Consider the following 18,331-nt stretch of genomic DNA (forward strand, 5'->3'; position numbering starts at 1 on the left):
TAAATTTGCCAAAAACAGTGCAGGAACCGTTTTTTGTTTTTTCAAATCAGTGCAGCTTCATCAGTGCCCATCGGTTATTACTGCAGAATACAGTGTGTATAATATATAATTATGGGCCTGTGTCTGCAGTGCAGCCTTGTCAGTGTCCATCAGTTATTACAGAATACAGTGTGTATAATTATGGGCATATGTCTATAGTTTGGTGGTAATTAAAGAATGTAAGGGCAATTTGTTTATCTGCTGTTGGGGCTGGAGGGAAAGAGATGACTTGAAGATTGCAGCCAGTAACAGAAAACCTAGAAGAGGAAGAATTGAATATTTAAGGAAAGTAGACTACATAGAATGAACTAAACATTGTGCAAATGCATGCTTTACTTTTCTAAGACTGTCATCTGTGTGCTCAGTAGTGTGGCTGAAGTATGAGGGATGTGATTGATGTTGAAGTGGGCCAGTTCACATTTAACATGTACAGGCCTAGTGGACCCCTCCACATTCACTGCAATTCCCAAAGGTTCATGGGAAATGCAGTTTCTTTTCCTGGAGAGGAGAGAATAGGCTGTAATCCCCGCTGTAACATCGTCTCTTTGGCAGAATAGATGCTGCAATTTTTTGAATTACAGAGAGGACTTTCTGGAAATGCAGTGAAGCTGGATACACACTATGCAATTTTCTTTAGCTTTTTTTTCCCTTTAGATTTACCAAAACCATATAAAATGAGGTCAAACCTAAATAAACACTTCCAATTAGTATGCCCGCAGGCAGGCCCTCCACTACATAATTGAAGGTAAATCTGAAGGAAATCAAACAAAAGTTGTAAAGCGTGTATCCAGCTTTAGACTTCTCTTCAATGGCATGGAATTTCACCAATTTATTAAAGTGGATGTAAACCGAATTCATGAAATTTGAGCTGGGCACATATATCTGCAGCGTTTTGTCTCTCTGCAAAGCACTGTGTCCCATGGTTTTCTCCTGCTCTGTTCTTCTGTTATCAGCTTGAGAACTTCTGACAAATTCTCCGACACATGCGATAAAAGCAGGCTGAATATTTTGCCGGAGAGGGAGTTATAAATAGCTTAGCAGGCAGCTTGCCTGAGAGTCCTTGCCTATGGGGAGAGGGGGTGTGTGCCTTTCCCCCAATCAGCGGTCTTGGCTGTATGCCCAGACTTCACAATCTGTATTAAACAGGATGAGAAAATCTCCTAACACAATCTGAACTTTCTAAACAGTATATAAAGCTGAAGACAGCAGATATACATGTAAAACTTGTGTAGGGAGATTTGTTTCATCCCTGTGTATCATTTGAGGCTGATCCCTTCACTGGGTATATGTGAGGGTTCACATCCACTTTAATGGTTTAGTGGGGGGGGGGGCTGGTGTACCAATGGGGGATTTTTTTTTGCCAATCCCAAAGTTCTGGTTTAGAAAAAAAAAAAAAAAAGGGCTATGAATTATGCACAATTATACCTAAAACCATCAGAGTTCACACAAACACAATAACATATGTAAACATTAAAGTATAGCAATATTTGGTTTCCCCTAGAGAGAGATGATTATTACCTGGGCTATCAATATAAAATCAGGCTCAATAGGGAGCCAGCATTCACCGCTTGGACCACACTGCACATCTGTGTTGGCCTTCTGGGATCTTTTGAGGTACAAAAAAAAAAAAATTAAAAAAAATTCTTTCCTACCACGACCTTCACACTTAGATGTGTCTGTCAGTCCTTTATAGGTGATTCTATTTGATCTCCTATAGCCCCCTTATACATTTCTTATGTTATATATGTATTGGACTTCTTTTATTTTTGATCATTAAAGTGTGTCCATCTTTATGGTAGTTGGTTGTTTGTACATTGTCCCCCTTAGGGGGCCTTTGATACACAACGTAAGACAAGGCCATAAGGTAGGTTGTGGACAGTATTGAACGATTAATAGCAATCCAATATTAGATCTTCATTGAATTATGGCAGCAACGTGTAGTATTACATTTCCTCTAAAGATGTCAGTAGTCACACAATTTAGGATATAATTTTAACAGCCTATTGTGCGGTTTATGCAGATAACAGCAATTTTATTTCCAGCAAGATGGTTTACCACCTCACTACCACCGGGACATTAGAGCCTACCCCGATGACATTCTGCCAGGATTTTGGATAGGACGTAGAAGTGCTGTTGAATTCCCTCCTCGTTCCTCAGACTTAACACCCCTCATATGCTATTTGTGGGGAAAACTAAAGGAGGTGGGGTGTACCATAGAAAACCACCTACACTGATTGCACTACAGGAAGAAATTGACACATCATGCAGAGCAATTCCTGTGGACACTCTAGACAAATGATGGCAAACCTTGGCACTTCAGATGTTTTGGAACTACATTTCCCATGATACTCAACTACACTGCAGAGTGCATGAGCATCATGGGAAATGTAGTCCTAAAACATCTGGGGTGCCAAGGTTCGCCATCACTGCTCTAATCAATGTTGTTCATGCAGCAGTTTGTCTAAATCAAAAAGCGTATGAATGCTAATGGTGACCACTTTGAGCACCTAATGTAATTTCATAATTCGAACATGACGTACAGATACCCTTCGATGTTTATATAAATCTAGTAAACTTTTTATGCATATATATTTCATGCTAAAGTGTGTATACATTGTTTTGGGGCCCTCTGTCTATAGCTGTGGATGCCGTTATGTTTATATGAACTTTGGTTGTTTTTTTTTTTTTTTTTTTTAAATCTGGGATTTGGGTCCAGGTGTTAAATGCATACAATCCACAACCTTAGTTGCACACCAGGACTTTATCAGCCCATTGATCAGACACACACACAGACCTCTCCATTAACCAAAGCACAATTCAGTCTAGGTACCCTCATAAAACTGTCCAATTTGCAAGTTTGAGCAACACAGAAAACGGGACAGATCTGCCAGACCATTCTACCGTAAATACCTTACGGTATTTATAGCAATCTACAAAAGTTTTTTTTCTTCCAATTTTTCCCCTCCTCTTGCAATTGGCCAGTGTTCTTTATTTTCACAGACCGCTTAATATTGCTTCTCTGTAAACTATGTTTTCTTTTTATTTCATTATTTTTTTATTGAGATCTCCCCATTTGTGGCAACTTATAAGACTTTATAGTTCTATAAATTTTCATGAATGTTTATTTGATTTGGTTCCGATGCCCTGCAACAGCTCTTGCATCCTGACCAGCCAACCATGTCTTCTAGTCCCGCCTACTGCTGACTACCACATACAAATCAATCTTTATTAGGTAGGAGGAGCTACTCCACAAACTCCCTCCCATTCTCCCTATAAATTAGAGCCCTTAAACGCAAAACTACCCCCCTTTACGGAATGAAGTCATCCCTGACCACAGTCAAGTGTTGCCGAGAGGGCTGAGGGCTCCCGGATTCAGCTGTACCAGCTGACTGCTTCCGTTCCGGCTCTAAGAGCTGCATCGGTCTGGCTCATCACGATCCAGCAGCCTTCTTCAGCCGTGTGCCAACCTCGGCCCAGGACTGACACCACATTCTAGCAGCTTATCTCTGCAAACTTCAGCCACTTACCTGCCGACCTGTGCTAGTAGGAGACAACCCTTTTATGGATGACAGGTCTACTCTCTCTTCCCAAATGTGAGTGCATTACTTTACACTTTTTATGCCCTCCCATACAGTCAGATGGAGGCACCCTCTGTGTTCTTTTCTGTTTAGGTATACTAGATTTACTCAAGACCCGTTTTTAGGGGAGCTGCCACCCTCTTTAGAGTGATTGATATTTTGGTCTATACTTCCCTTCCTGACATCCATCCCAGAGTGTCTGGGGGAGCTGCTGCAGCATATTATTTGTTTATATTACACTTCAATACTGGGCACTTTCACCCCCCTTCCTTCCCAGAACAATTTTCAGCTTTCAGCAATTGCGTGGTCACGCAACACTACCCATATGATTTTTTTTTTTTTTTTACAAAGGGAGCTTTTTTGTTATATTTAATCACCCCTGGGTTTTAATTTTTGCAAAATAAAACAAAAGACCAAAACTTTGTTTCAGTTATAACATTTTGCAAATCTTCATAAAATGTAGGCCAAAATATATTTTCTGCTTCATTTCTTTAAGAATGACCCAAATCAATGTATATTATTTAGTCTGTGAAAAAGTTTTTCAGCATGAATAGAAGCCATCCATTGTGTGCAATTGTCATGTGATCTGCTGTGATTGGTCACAATGATCACATGATACAGGCAGTGGCTGGTATAGCGGGTGACAGATCGGGCCACAGCACAGCCCGTGGGGCCCATTCTGGGAAGGACATCATATATCGTGCTCCCACACAGCCTTCTTTTCTCTATAGGCCGGGCGGGAAGCAGGTAATGACCATTTTCTTTTTACTAATGCAGAGAAAAGCATGTGTTTAAACAAATTAAAAAAGACAAGTACATCAGTTTTCAACATGAAACATTTATTTGAGCAAACAAAAAGTAAACTGCATAGAAACAATTTAAGGTCCACATAAACAATGACTTTTAAGGCTCCTGGTAGCTGACATAACATCCCTTTGCTACATAGCAGCCTTCTGCATGGACCATGGAGGACAATACATTCAGAAATATCCATCAGAACATCTTTTTACCTTTGCCCTATGGAACAGAGGCACATTCAGTCATGCTCTTCCTACAGTGTGGGAGGTTTGTGCAAACAACTTTATTTTGGCACCGTCACTTCAGACCATTAAAAAAAAAAATATTAGGAAAATCTTATCTGCATTGCTTAGCAATGTGTCACCTGCTTCTTCATATATCACAGGTGCCATTAGCAAGTGACAGGCCTTATAAAAAAAAACAAAAAAAAAAAAAAAAAAAAACGCTGATCATGACTAATTGGGGAGACATTTCTCACCCAAACAACATGAAGTTCCTTAGTGTTGTAAAGCATTTCTATAACATTACTGAATTGAAATGAAGAAATAGTGACTGTTCACCTGCCTAAGAAACATTATTTTGAAGACATCTTTGCATGAAGTATCTCAGCATGTTCTGGCTGCCTTAACCTTTGCTGCCAATAATACATAGCCTTCAAGAAGAGTTAAAAATGTATGTGCCCTATATTAAAGGTTTGAGCTTCATGACATTCCGCAGATGTGTTCTACTTACTCCTTTTTCTTATTTTTAAATAAAGTTGACTTTTCCTGCTCAATTACAGTTATAACTCCAAAAGTTTAAGTTCATGGGGGACAGGAACAGTAAAGATGGTTCTCATAATCAAGGTCTACAGCAAAAGCCTTTTTGAAACAAATTTAGGTAATAGTAAAAAGGATAAGTACACATTTGCACCCCCCAACCTTTGCATCATATTCAGTAATACAAGTATACACTCTTTGGGGCCCCAGGGAGAGACAGAACAAAGCTTTCACTGTCCAGGGCCAAAGTCTCTTAATTTTATCCTTTGAAACTGTACACATGTACTAGGCCCAGCCAGAAAAAAGCAATGGCTCTCCCGGTCCTAAGCTTAAGGCACATGTCCAGAACAGCCATTATTTTCTATGGCCTAGGCCTGGCACATGCATGCAATTTAAAAAAGAACAAACTGCATTGAACCTGGTCATTAAGATTTCCACTTGTCTGAACATGAGGACTGTTTACTTGGGCCTTGCTTGTTCTTCTTAATACACCAGCAGGGAATCTGCTGATCACCGCTAGGCAAGAGGATGGCTGGTCCGTGTCTGCTCATGCATAGAGGACACAGACCGAGCCTGCTCTCCTCTATGGGCGGTCAGATATAAAATGGACTGCCTGTGTTTACACCCGACTGGCATCCAATCCAATGGCAAACAGATCCCCAGTTGTCTGTTTTTAGTGGACAGGATTGAATTGTCCGTTAGAGGAGACTGATAGAGGATCAGTCCCACCCATGTGAAAGGGCCTTACTTATAGTTCCAAAGTGGTCACAATGTCAAAACTTACTCAGTGGTACATCTCCTGTAATGCATAAGGGGAATCTGCTAAGAAAGCAACTGAAAGCATTCACAGTATTCTACTATTAGGCTTTTTCTCAGCCTAATGCAGACAGAAAAGTACCATAAAACAAGATGAATATGTATCAGTTAGTTAATGTGTCTTGTGGAGGAAACTTGTTTCTGTGTAAATAGATTGAATCACTGCAGGTTGGCACAGCTTCTATCACAACTATAAAGGAAGACTCATTCCAAGGAAGAGCAATAGTATCTAGCTAATCCAAGAATGAAGCATCAAACTTTGCAAATTTTGATACAAAAATTAAGGGCCACTGAATCAAATTATAGGTCTATTCCATAATTACAAATATTAAAATCAGAGAAACTCATTGAGTTACTTTGAACCCAATTTTAATCGGTCTAGATCAGTAATGGCAAACCTTTACCACAGCTGGCATGCAGAGGCCTCTCTGTGGGCACGTGGGCCAAGTCACCACCTGTGATGGTGCACTGAGACAGAAGCGAGTGGACTGAAAACCCCAAAGTGTGCAGTCCAGTGATCGCAAATAGAGAGAGATTCTCCACCATGTCCCCTGGCCGGGAGCTTCGCTACAGCTGATCCCCATCACCGCACTCAGCTGACAGCCATCACCAGGTGGGCAGGAAGGAAGAGGCAGCGCTGTGCTCGTGGAGATGTTTGCACTAGTAACGGCTCTATGGTGTACCGAGATTTACCATCTAAGTGACTTTGGTTCTATAATCTGATGCTGGAGGGGTCGGTGTAGTCTGAGCAGTGTAGGGTGTTAGTTCTGTCCCCGGAGAATGGGAATTACTGGGAGGCTCACAGCGAGGTGTACAGGGGAGGGGGACATTACTGTAGTGGGCCATGTGTGATCTCCTCCTGGGGATCAGAGTTCTGCCCCCCCCCCCCTTTGGATGCAGTCACATGACCTCTGACACACCGCTGTGTACACCTGTTGCAGTTTGGGCACTCGGGTTCAAAAAGGTTCACCATCATTGGTCTAGATGTAGCTGCTATGTAGAATGACAGCTACTCTTTAGTAAAAGTAGTGATTGCCATTCTACTGTGAGTTTGGGAAAACCTTGCATTTTAGGTGGTGCCTTCTAGAGGCAGCATGAGATGGGTTTCACCTATCCACCCCAACTCCCCCATCCTTAGTGATCCTCGAAGCAATAGTTCAGTTATGTATCCTTTTGTATACACTGTTGAGATCACAGGTAGGACTTGGGACTAGGGGACTACTTATTGGCAGGTGTCCAGGTCAGTATTTTAGTGTTGAATTACATTTCTGTGATGCGATTTGAAATTAAGCACTGTTAAGCGTTCGCTTGAACATTCGTACAGAAATTCAGAATAATTGTTCATCATAGCATTTGATCTCGTCATATTATTTTGTTTGAAGGCCCTTAAAATTTCATCCAGACTTGCTACTTGAATGGAATCCTTGACATTACAGTAGGCATGATTTTACCCAAGCTAAAACCACATTCACAATTAGAATTTTGAGAAAAAAATTCCATGCTGCTCCTTTTCGTGGCACTATGGTTGAAAACCCATCATCGATTTGACCCGGACTCCAACAAACAATTTGAAAATATTTTTGGAACATTTTTCAATTCGCTACTGGTATGTGGCATGCTCAAAACTATGCATGTTATAATCTATGTAAACAAACATTTACAGATCATAAATAAACTTCACTAATATGTGGTGCAATGTTTCAAAAACATTCAGCACCGAATCAAAAACACTGCTTCTTGTTGCCCCATCATCCAACATCTAAAACCAAGATTTAAAAAAAAAAACAAACATTAAAAGCAGAACTGCACAACAGGCAGCTAACTATTCTGGCTGGACTGTCAGACATTCATACTACCACCAGCCAAGAAAAGCTTATTAAAAAAAAAAATCCCCCCCACAAAATCAATGCCAGGAAAGAAAAAAAACAAAAACCCACCGGCAACCTGACACTGTCGTTACAAGCAGACAAACAAAAAAAAAGTCATATTAACAATTTACATTCTTTTATTAAGCCCCTCTCTACAATTTCATGCACAGGATTCAGTCGGTAGAGGAGCAGATGCCATCAAAAAAAATAAAAAAATTCTACCTGAGATTTAAGCAGTTTTAATACAATCATTAAGATAAGGTCTAAGACCATGCAGATACAAAAACACACCCAAAGCTTCTTAATTTATGTTTTAGAACCATAAGCGGTTACCCCTTTCAGTGCAGGCATGTTAAGGTTTTGAAAACAGAGTTTCAAAGCGGTCTTCTATAATGTAAATAAATAGGCTATATGTTGCATACATGCAGATGAGGCTAGTCTAACATGCATCGCAGATGGCCTCTAAATGGCCATCTCGACAGCCTTGGTTGTGACAAAGTCATGGCCAGCACTGGACTGATAAAAATTAAGATGGAATGTGTAAATCTGCTATTTTAACCCGTATATATATTTTTCTCTCCCCTAAACAACCTTTAAGGGTTTTTAGCGGAAGGTCAATAATAAAAAAAAAAAACAAAAAACACCCACACCCCCTCCTTGTACCATGACCACTATTTAAAAAAAGAAAAATTAAAGCTGAAAAATATTGTGGACACGTTAAAATATTCTAGTACTATTGTAGAATGCTTTCATCATTTTCACAGCAAATCTCAGAAAAGTGAAAAGATAGGTACCCATTATGCAATGCTTATTATGGTCAGATAATGAGACACAAGCTGCAACATAATGAGGCCCCACAAACACAAGTTCTCTGAATGAACATTTAATATTGAACTTATGACAATATTCCTGCAGCTCGATGGTTAGGCTAGGTGACATGATTGTTCCGTGAAGGACTGGTCTTCATGGTGAAAGAGTGAAAAACATTGTGTTACAAAATTAAAAAGATACAAACAGCAAGCTTAGCTCAGTTCTCTTTAGGGATCCCCCCAATGTAAGGAGCCACTAAAGTTGCTGCAGACTTTATTTATTTTTTTTTTGAATAAGGAAGTACTTTTTGCCAGGTTTCCTAGAACCTTAGGCTGGACTAACTGGCTGCCTATTTTTTCTTTTTTTGTTCCTACTAGGAGGACATAAAGTTGCAAAAGCAAACTGTGGTCATGGCACAAAAAACAAAAAACAAACATAAAATCAAATACAATCAAAAGGTCAGATTAGTTTGATCCCTTCACACAGTGTTGCCTTGTGGTTCTGCAATATCAAACTTGTATAAAGTATATTTTAAAGCATGCAAACTGAATTCTCCTGTGATAAAAAGGCTCTGTACGCAAAAAATTGTCCTAACAGTAGACTGGTAAAGCTAGAAAAATATGTGAAGGTTAATCATTTGCACACCTTATGAATACGAGTTTTCACTATAAAATTTGCACTATTCCTGAGTACCTATTAATAATTTGGTCTGATGTACATAGATTGGCTAGAAAAACAGCCTAAAAACAAAACGCCTTTCATTCAATGAAAAAAAAAAAAAAAAGGGGGGGAGGAGCACTGCAACACAATTCAACAGTGAATGTGATTTTTTTTTTTTTTTTTTTTTTTTTTTAGATAAACAAGTCATATTGTTTCCTGGATAATTTATTTGCTATATGAAAAGTCTGAGAATTGATCAGTTTTTAATAGAAAGAGTTGAGGTAGACAATTTATATACCCTTCAGTGTTCTGAGTACATTTGCCAGGAATCAACATAAACAAACTGGACAACTTGAGGTAGATACAACTAAAGGTTCTAAGGGATGAACCTGAACAAAAAATGTGCAGTGGGCAATGGGGAAAATGTCTATATGTTCGTACAAGCTGGACTAGTGGAAATAAATGGTTATCTGATTATAGATGACTAAACCTTGTATTTTCTTAATCTTGTAGCTAGTCTTAAGAAGGTCATGTCCAATTAAAAAATACAAATGGCTGCAAAATTGCTGTTTTAGAGTAAAGCTTTCAATAGTAATGTAATATGGGGCCTGCCATTTCCACCCCACCCACTTCTGATGATGATTGTTGTCAGGCTATTACACTGACCCACACAATTCAATAAAGTTTGAATCACTTTCAGATAAGTGTTACGCTACAGATAAGTGTAATATAAAGAATCAGGCAACTAGCATGTATAAAATGAGAAATATCAGTGGTAGCCTCTAATTCCGGCCATAGACTCTTCGAATTCTTACTGAACTGGCCCAAATTTGAACCGTGTATAGGCAGGCTGAATGTACCAAGTTGATTGATCAATCAACTTGGGTACAATCAGCCTGCCGGATTTTACTTGGAATTATCGCCAACGGCTGCTATAGTTGCTAGCAATAATCACTGTCTTCTCCTGGTAGGTGGGAGCTGTCCCCGCCAGGAGAAGACAATAGATGGGGGAATCGTGCTAATTTCATGCGTCTATGGCCTGCCCAAGTTTCTCTCAGGAAAGGTTCATTAAGCCAGCTGTCAAGAGGAGTCATTTGAACCTTGTCTACTCAGAAAGGGACCTCTAATGCTGCAACGAAATCATTCCCACCTAGCAGAATAATACTTTATTTCACAAAAACAAAATACTGACTGTGTACTCATTTATTTAAACAAAAAGAAAGAACGCCATTCACTACATGTAATGGTGGTTTCAGAAATGTGATGTTTTTTGAAAATCAGATCTAAAATTTATGTAAAATTACATTTCTGGCACCTTTTAAGATAGCTGAAAACTTTGGCAACAAAATGGTAATACAAAAGTGGGTAACAAGAAAGAAAACCCTTAAAAGAGGACATTTAAAAAAAAAAAAAGTTTCAATTTCAGTATGACTAAGAAGTCTGTGCAGATAGAGTATTACAAAGACTGAGGTATCAAAAGGTTCAGATAACTGCAGTTACAACATGCCCTTTTGACAATTTTCATAAAGAACTGTCTAGGTCCTTTCTGTACTCTACACAAAACCAAAAAGTCTTGTCTCGAGTTTACTGTTAAGCCAAAAGTTTAGGTATGGACTATTTATGCAAATATACATGGGTCCAGCTTGGACCAATGCAAGTATGCATGTGACCCGATTTGAGGAGCTGCAGATTGAAACTAAAAACTATGATAGTAATGTTTCCATTGGAAAGGGATCACACTGATGTACACCAAATCTGAATGATCTAGGGATACAGAACTCAAACAAAACCCTGTATTCATGCTGTAGGCAACCATTTGTGTCAAGGTTCAAATGACCTGTTATCTCTGCAGGCATGGATACAAAATGTGCTTAATGCATTTCTCTGTAAACCTGGCCTCACATGTTACAATCAGATTGTATAATATAATTTTTAGGTTTAGGTCTTAATATATGCTGGGCTAAAGTATTCAATTAGATCCTAAAATTGAATGAGGATATCAAAAATAGTGACTGGATAACATTTTTCTGATTACCGGTATATCCAAGCAGATTTCAACATGGGTGGTCATTATTGTTCAGTTAGAATTTGTGTATGCGTGAGGGTCATTTACATTTTTTCGTAATTACCAGTCACCTATAGAATTATTACTGTTTGAGTGGCAACAATGCACAAATATATTTTATAATCAATATAAGAAAATGAGTTTGTAAGACCAGATAGAACATGTATAATGAGCTTAGAGGACAGGTTTTTTGACACAAAAAAATGTTGCGGTGAAGAAGCCTCAGTACATATTCATAAAACAGACACGAGGCAATAAATCACCATCTTTCCATGTTGTTGCATTGAGACACGCTTGGACGGTTTGTTAAAGCATCTGAGCAATGCAAACACCAGCAGTGTATTTTTCCTTCAGTTACCATAGATGGACTACTACTCCTAGTTGCCCAGACATATGTTGACCACCACGTGATCCTGGCAATTCTTTAACATAAGCAGCATGCAACAAACAGCAATTTGTACCAGCCAGCAAAGACCAAACATGTGGTGGGTCACGTTACATACATGAATTTAAAAGTCTTCAAGTCAGAACTTTAGAAAAGGATAGTGGTAAAACATCTAAAAATGCTCAGAAGCTGTGAAAGGCAATGACTATCGCATGTTTTTCCTTTTTTGTAACATTCTCCAACCAGCACACTTATTTTTAGTGTAACATCTACTACAGAAAATAAAAAAATGTTTTTTAAATAGTATTCATAAACTTTCTGAACTATCCCCCCCCCCCTTACATAATTACACACTAGATCATCCCTTGAAATATTAGGTTTATTGTTGCAGAGCTTTAATTGGCACTGCAACACTACAAGTCAGAAAAGTCAATCGAACTTAAAGCCCATTTAACTGTTCAGGGTTCATTTCAAAGAACAGATCCTATTTCTAATGGTTTGATACCAATGGGCCTAGTCCTTTTCTTATTCTACACTTATCACCCTGAAGGGAAGAGCACTTACATAAATGGGTGTCAAGGCAGTTTTATCTTTGGTTTTTAGATTTCTTTGTGGAAAGCATACTCCCCAAGGGGAGATATAGGAAAGCATACAGACACATACATTCACTGTCTTATACAAGTAGAAGTTAGTCATTAAACCATGCTGTAAAACATGGCTGTAACATTCTACTGTGGATAAAGGTGCACTCCCAAAAATACATTCATATATTTACAGCAAAGATAAGGAACGTAATATGACAACAAGAACAACTTGCTGGGTTATTTTGGAGCAAAGAAAAAAAAATTATGTCATCAGTTTAGGCAATTAAAAAATGTGTAGCAACGCTGGCACATTCTTCTATCAAATTAAAATTAACCGGTCATAAGATTCCAAATTGGAAATGCCCCCATCTCCTCTATAATTTCTATAATTAGGAAAGGTTAAAATATTGACATATGTTACACTGCACCAAACAAATCTAAATTTCTTACCAGAGTGTATTAAATGCATAAGCTTTAAGTTTTCCAATGCTTCGGTTGATTTAATATTTTAGCCAGATTTGCACATTCGGGTAAAAGCAATTTTCTCACTTTAAAGAGAAGCATTATATTTTTTTTGGCTATATCCAATGCTTGAAATATATTCTGCAAAATCCAGGACTTTTTCCACCAGTGTCCTACCAATCATTGGCTATTTACACAACTGTCCCTGTTCACAAGCTATTCCCTTCAGCTTTATCCCAATATACACAAAGGGGCAATGGTTTTAAAGCCATGAATGTGACTTTCATCAAACATTCACTGGTAGTGAGTCAATCACTGTCATTTAAAAAAAAAAAAAACAGGTACCTGGAAGATTCAAATGTAGTGAATGTCTGGAGATTATCAGATCCAGTGCTTGATAAATATGCCTAAAAGGGTTAAGCTTAGGCCAATGTTCACGTGGTCAAATTAACACAAATTAACACAAAAAAGGAGGGGTTATAGTCTTCCCCAGTATTTTTAGTTAATGTGCCAAGAATAGAGCAATCTGCAAAAATTACACATGAACGTTTTTGAATGGGGAAACAAATCCAATCAGTCCATTTTTTTGTCTTTTAACCTCTCAGATTCACAAGAAACTATGTAGGCCCACCTAAACAAGCTACCAATATTACAATACTTAAATCCTTAAATGCTGATACATTTTGTTAATCTAACATATCAAATCTAAAACCAAATTGGATTGTGTGTTGTCAGCATTTAAAGTTCTAGATATTTCATATGCCTGTCCAAAAGAAGATTGGCAGGAATACATTTGAGTCTCTATTAAATGGATGAGCAAAATATATATATTTGAGCTTTCGTGCCAGCTAAAAAATATCAGCTGGAAAATAATCACAGCATATATGATATGGCTGTGCTATCAAGGTGTGAGGCCTAGGTTGATAAAAACATAGTTACTGAGGTAAAAACGAGAAGATATGTGACTATATGGCATATATAAAAAACATAGTGTGAGCAGGTCTAAGTAGACACAACATATTGTTTATACATGCCATATTAATCCAATCAGGAACTGAAGGATAAAAAACAAAAAACAAAGAAACCAATGCCTCTGATTTTAGAGAAAAAAAAAATAAAAAAAATACCAGCCCCAAATATAGCTGAGCTTAGTGTAGCTATAAACCTTATTCTCTTCCTTAAAGAGGTGGTGTCATTGCATCTCTTAGTAAGACAAGTTAAAAAAGCCACACACACACATTATAAAGGGTCAGGTTTCTTTACTGGCTAGAGAACATGAAGTGCAGCCAGAATATAAATTGGAGTGAGCGATATAAAATTTTAATATTCCAAAAATAGAACTGCTGTTAAACAGATAAACCCTTACATCTGCCTTCTTAAAGGAGATCAGGGTTAGTTAGGATTAAAAAATATACAAATTAAAATTTAAAAAAAAGTGCAAAATTGGGAAAATATGTTCACAGCCTGCAAACATGCAGATCAGTTCATATAAATGCAACTCATTTTTTCCAAGGTAGGAAAGAAAATCTTTGGCTGGGGGGCTTATCAGTTTATAAAGATTTTAAATCAAAAATGAAATTTGCAAAATACACATGCTGTTTAAAATAAACTCCTCACACTTCTGGACATATCAAATGGAAGATTAGAAGCGTTGCCTTTAAATTGCAAAAAAAAAAAAAACTTTTCCCATTAGCATGAGTGCCAACATGCTGCTTGCAGTGTTATTTTAAATGATCCACCAAGCTGTGTTAAAAGCGCAAAGGCTCAATTCACAAAGCTTTACACAAGGATAATCTTAAAATGGTCAGCCATGTGACTATAATTTGCAAACGCTTTGTAGACTTAAAACTTATGTCTGGGTTTACTTTCACTTTAAATAGTTTGTTTTGGCCAAGCTGGGCCAAAACGCACCACCAACATGTGTACCTGCCAAGCGCTCTGTATAAACTGTATGTAGCCTCAGCTACATACAGTATGTAGCACTGTGTTTCGGGTGTGAGACATGACCTTCTCATCTCGCACCTGAAACACAATTGTGCTAGTCATGGGTGTTCCCCATCAATGAATACAAGGATTCCTCTGATTGGTATCATTGTGACATCAGTCCACCTCTCTGACTCCACCAATCAGAGGAAGCTTTGAATTCACTGAATACAAAGTTGCCTATGAATGGCTTAGTGCCGCCCAGACCGACACCATCTTGTTCCGGGTGCGAGACAGGAAGGTCTACAAGTCTACATACAGTGGGCACACCTTAGTGAAGAAAATAGTACATTTGGACCAACTTGGCCCAAACAAACTAAAGTGAAAGTAAAACTGGGCATCAGTTTTAACTGTGGAGTCAAAAATAAGGTACTTTTTTGAACAAAGGTATTCTAATCCTGAGTTTATTTAGTTTTTTGAATTTAATATAATTATGTTCTTTTGACACTGCCAAAAAAAAAACAAAAAAAAAAACAAAAAACACATTTAAAGGCGCTCACTTGACTGCTAAAAATATTAGTGTAATTATTTTTATTTTAATCAGCATGGTTTTTACTTAAAATTCTAAATTAAAAAGCAAACTAATTTGAACCTAAGCCTCTATTTAGTCTTCTCTCTAATAGTGAAAAATTCTGTCTACACTTGAGTCTTGTCAATCGATGTGTCAGTGTTTTCTATAGCACTGTCCAAACACAGACTGCAGGTAGCTACTGTTTAAAAAAAAAAAAACAACAAAAAAAAAACTATACTGTACGATACAGTATAATGTTTATCTAGATTACAGCAGAACTACAAAACAGCCTTCAGACTCATCTAGGCTCAGTAGAGTATAAGTTTTGTCCATCACTAGTGTAACCCCTACAGAGATATACCACCACAACGGTCAGATCTGCCTAAATGTTGCTTAAAAACTCTTATGTACAGACAAGAAAATAATTTGACCTTTACAAGTTGTGCTTCATCTTACTATTCATCCCCTATAGGCTAATCAACAGGAACATATGTCATCCTAGTAACACACTCACACATTCATGCGTCGGGTGCCAAATGGAATTTGGAAAATTAACACAATTTTGAAGAAGCAATGGATTCAGACATTCAGCATCTACTACACTAACCATCACATTACTTAAATAGGACATAGACATTGCAGATTTTAGAAAATTATTCTCAGTTGCTGAGGTATGTGAAATTTGATCAGAATAAAATAAACACTGATGAATTTGCATACAGAGGTATCTTCTGTTCTGAAACGCACTGAGGTAATATACAAAGTGTCCTCTGTTGCAGCAGCACAGATAAAGGAGGAATTTAAAAATTTGGTTATAGAGGACACAAGTGTTTTCTCCACAAAAAAAAGGCAAAACAAACAAACAAAAAAAAAAAAAATCAAAAAAGTAAGTTTCAATAATATTCCTGGTATTTGTCTTTAAGTTTATAGCCCTTTTTGGCTTTATTCACAAGAGACATTCTCTTAGGAGGTATAGTCTTGTCTGCCTTTTGCTTGTTGTTCATCTGAGGTAAGTTGAAATCAATATTTTGTGCAGGATAAGAAAAATAAAACACCTCTCCTTCTAAGAGGTTTTGAGGTAGATTTTCCTTCCCAAGTTTTGTTTTTATGCTTCACAGGCTCTACTTTTGCAGATTACAGTTTATGTTTGTAAGAAAAAAAATAAAAAGGAGGTAGGTGCTCAATAATGTTGTATATTATATACTTCTTGAAAGATTTTCCCTGAGACAGTTTTGTGTTGAAAACTGATTAGAAGGCAAGAATCCGATTATTACCAAAGTCGACCATGACAATTGTGCCATCAGGTGTAACAGCTATACCAGATGGGCGGTCCATCTGGCCAAAGCCATTTCCATACGTGCCAAACTTGCATAAGAAGCTTCCATTTGGCTCAAAAATTTGTACTCTGTGGTTTCTAGAATCTGCCACAATGATGCGTCCTTCCTGATCTACTGCAACACCCTGAGGCCTTAGGAACTGCCCATTTCCTGTGCCCTCGGAGCCCAAGAAATGTGCTGACTGGCAGTCTGGCTTGATTATAAGCACACGATGGTTATTAAAGTCAGTGACAACTAAGTATCCATCTTGACTGAATGCCACACCACGGGGAGAGTCAAAGTGCTTCCAGAGAGCACCTTCAAACCCATACTTGTTCAGGAATGTCCCATCTGGACCAAATAATTGGACACGGTGATTTCGAGTGTCAGAGACAAGGATCTTCCCCTCCGAATTGACAGCAGCATCCCAAGGGTAATTAAACTGTCCATTCTTGGTCCCCTTTTCACCAAATTTAAGTAAGAACTGGCCCTCGAAAGTAAAAACTTGAACACGATGGTTGTCCTTATCTGCTACCACAATTCTACGAGAACTGTCACAGTCAACGCCAGCAGGCCGGTCAAACTGACCAGGTCTTGATCCTAAACTGCCAAACTTGTGATGAAAGGTACCGCAGGGCTTGAAGATTTGAATGCGGTTGTTGCTTCTATCAGCAACAATAATATATCCTTCCCTATCCACACAGACACCCCAGGGACGGCAAAGCTTTCCATCATGATCACCCTCTCCCCCAAATGAAATGGCGGGAAGCCCAATCCCCAAGTAGCAACGACCTGACTTCACACTGACTTTAAATGGGCTGTTTTCAATGTGCTGATTGCACACCATTACAGAGATAAGGTGTTCTCCTTCAAGTTGCGGCCTATAACTAACCAAATATGTACCATTCATCTGATCAGTGACATCAGCTGCAAACAGATTCCCATCAGGGCCCATAACCAGCACAGTTATAAGGTCACCACCTGATAACCGTGCTTCACCATCATGGTCATAGCCAATAACAGTGAAGGATGCAACTTTGCCCTGAAGTGCTCGTTTTAGGCCTTCTCCTGTGGCTTTTGTTAGTGCTGCAAAAGCACCACTACTGACTAATCCCATTGATTTGATGGCAAGGTACAAAGCCTGGTCAGGTGGAGTGAACATAATCCTATCATCTTCTTGAAGTTGTAACAGACCTCTAGCATTTTTTAGATCTTGCACTTGAGCTAATACACGATCGCGAGCAATAAGGATATCCATTGTGCAGCCTTCTTCCAAGACCTGCTGTACTGCGTTGATTGTGCTGTCTAGTTTGTTTAGAGCCTGATGAAGTTTATCAACCTGATGGTAGAGAGACTTTGCTTTCACTTGACGAATCTTTTCGACCTATGAAAAGGTAAAATAAATAAATAAATAAAAAAGGTAAGAAACTTACCATATTTTGAAAAGAGTGCAATTTGGATAGGGAAGTACAAGACAAGCATGTCGTTGAGTAGTAATTTACAACTCTTATCACCAGCTCACCCTCCAGCTTGCTGATTGGACAGAGGAGCATTACCACACATAAAATGATCTACTCCATATGCTGCCATTGTCAGCAAGCTCCTAGTGATAAAATTACAGCACTTTGTAATCTCGCCAAGTCTGGCTGGATCATTGTGCAGCTATTCCAATGCAGGACAAGGCAACAGGTTCCCTTT

The 18,331-nt window shown here is 38.4% G+C and overlaps 1 protein-coding gene across 1 annotated transcript in view; it reads right to left on the minus strand.

Annotated features, from left to right (window-relative positions):
* Positions 1 to 2,711: 2,711 nt before the first annotated feature.
* The window catches only part of TRIM71 (tripartite motif containing 71), a 111,064-nt gene continuing 95,444 nt past the window's right edge, over positions 2,712 to 18,331 (minus strand). Inside the window, exon 4 of the mRNA XM_073630302.1 lies at positions 2,712 to 18,017. Coding sequence (XP_073486403.1) covers positions 16,566 to 18,017 — 1,452 coding nt within the window. The 3' untranslated portion in view covers positions 2,712 to 16,565. The remainder of the gene's footprint in view (positions 18,018 to 18,331) is intronic.

Source organism: Aquarana catesbeiana, linkage group LG05, assembly GCF_042186555.1.
Source record: "Aquarana catesbeiana isolate 2022-GZ linkage group LG05, ASM4218655v1, whole genome shotgun sequence".
NCBI lineage: Eukaryota > Metazoa > Chordata > Amphibia > Anura > Ranidae > Aquarana > Aquarana catesbeiana.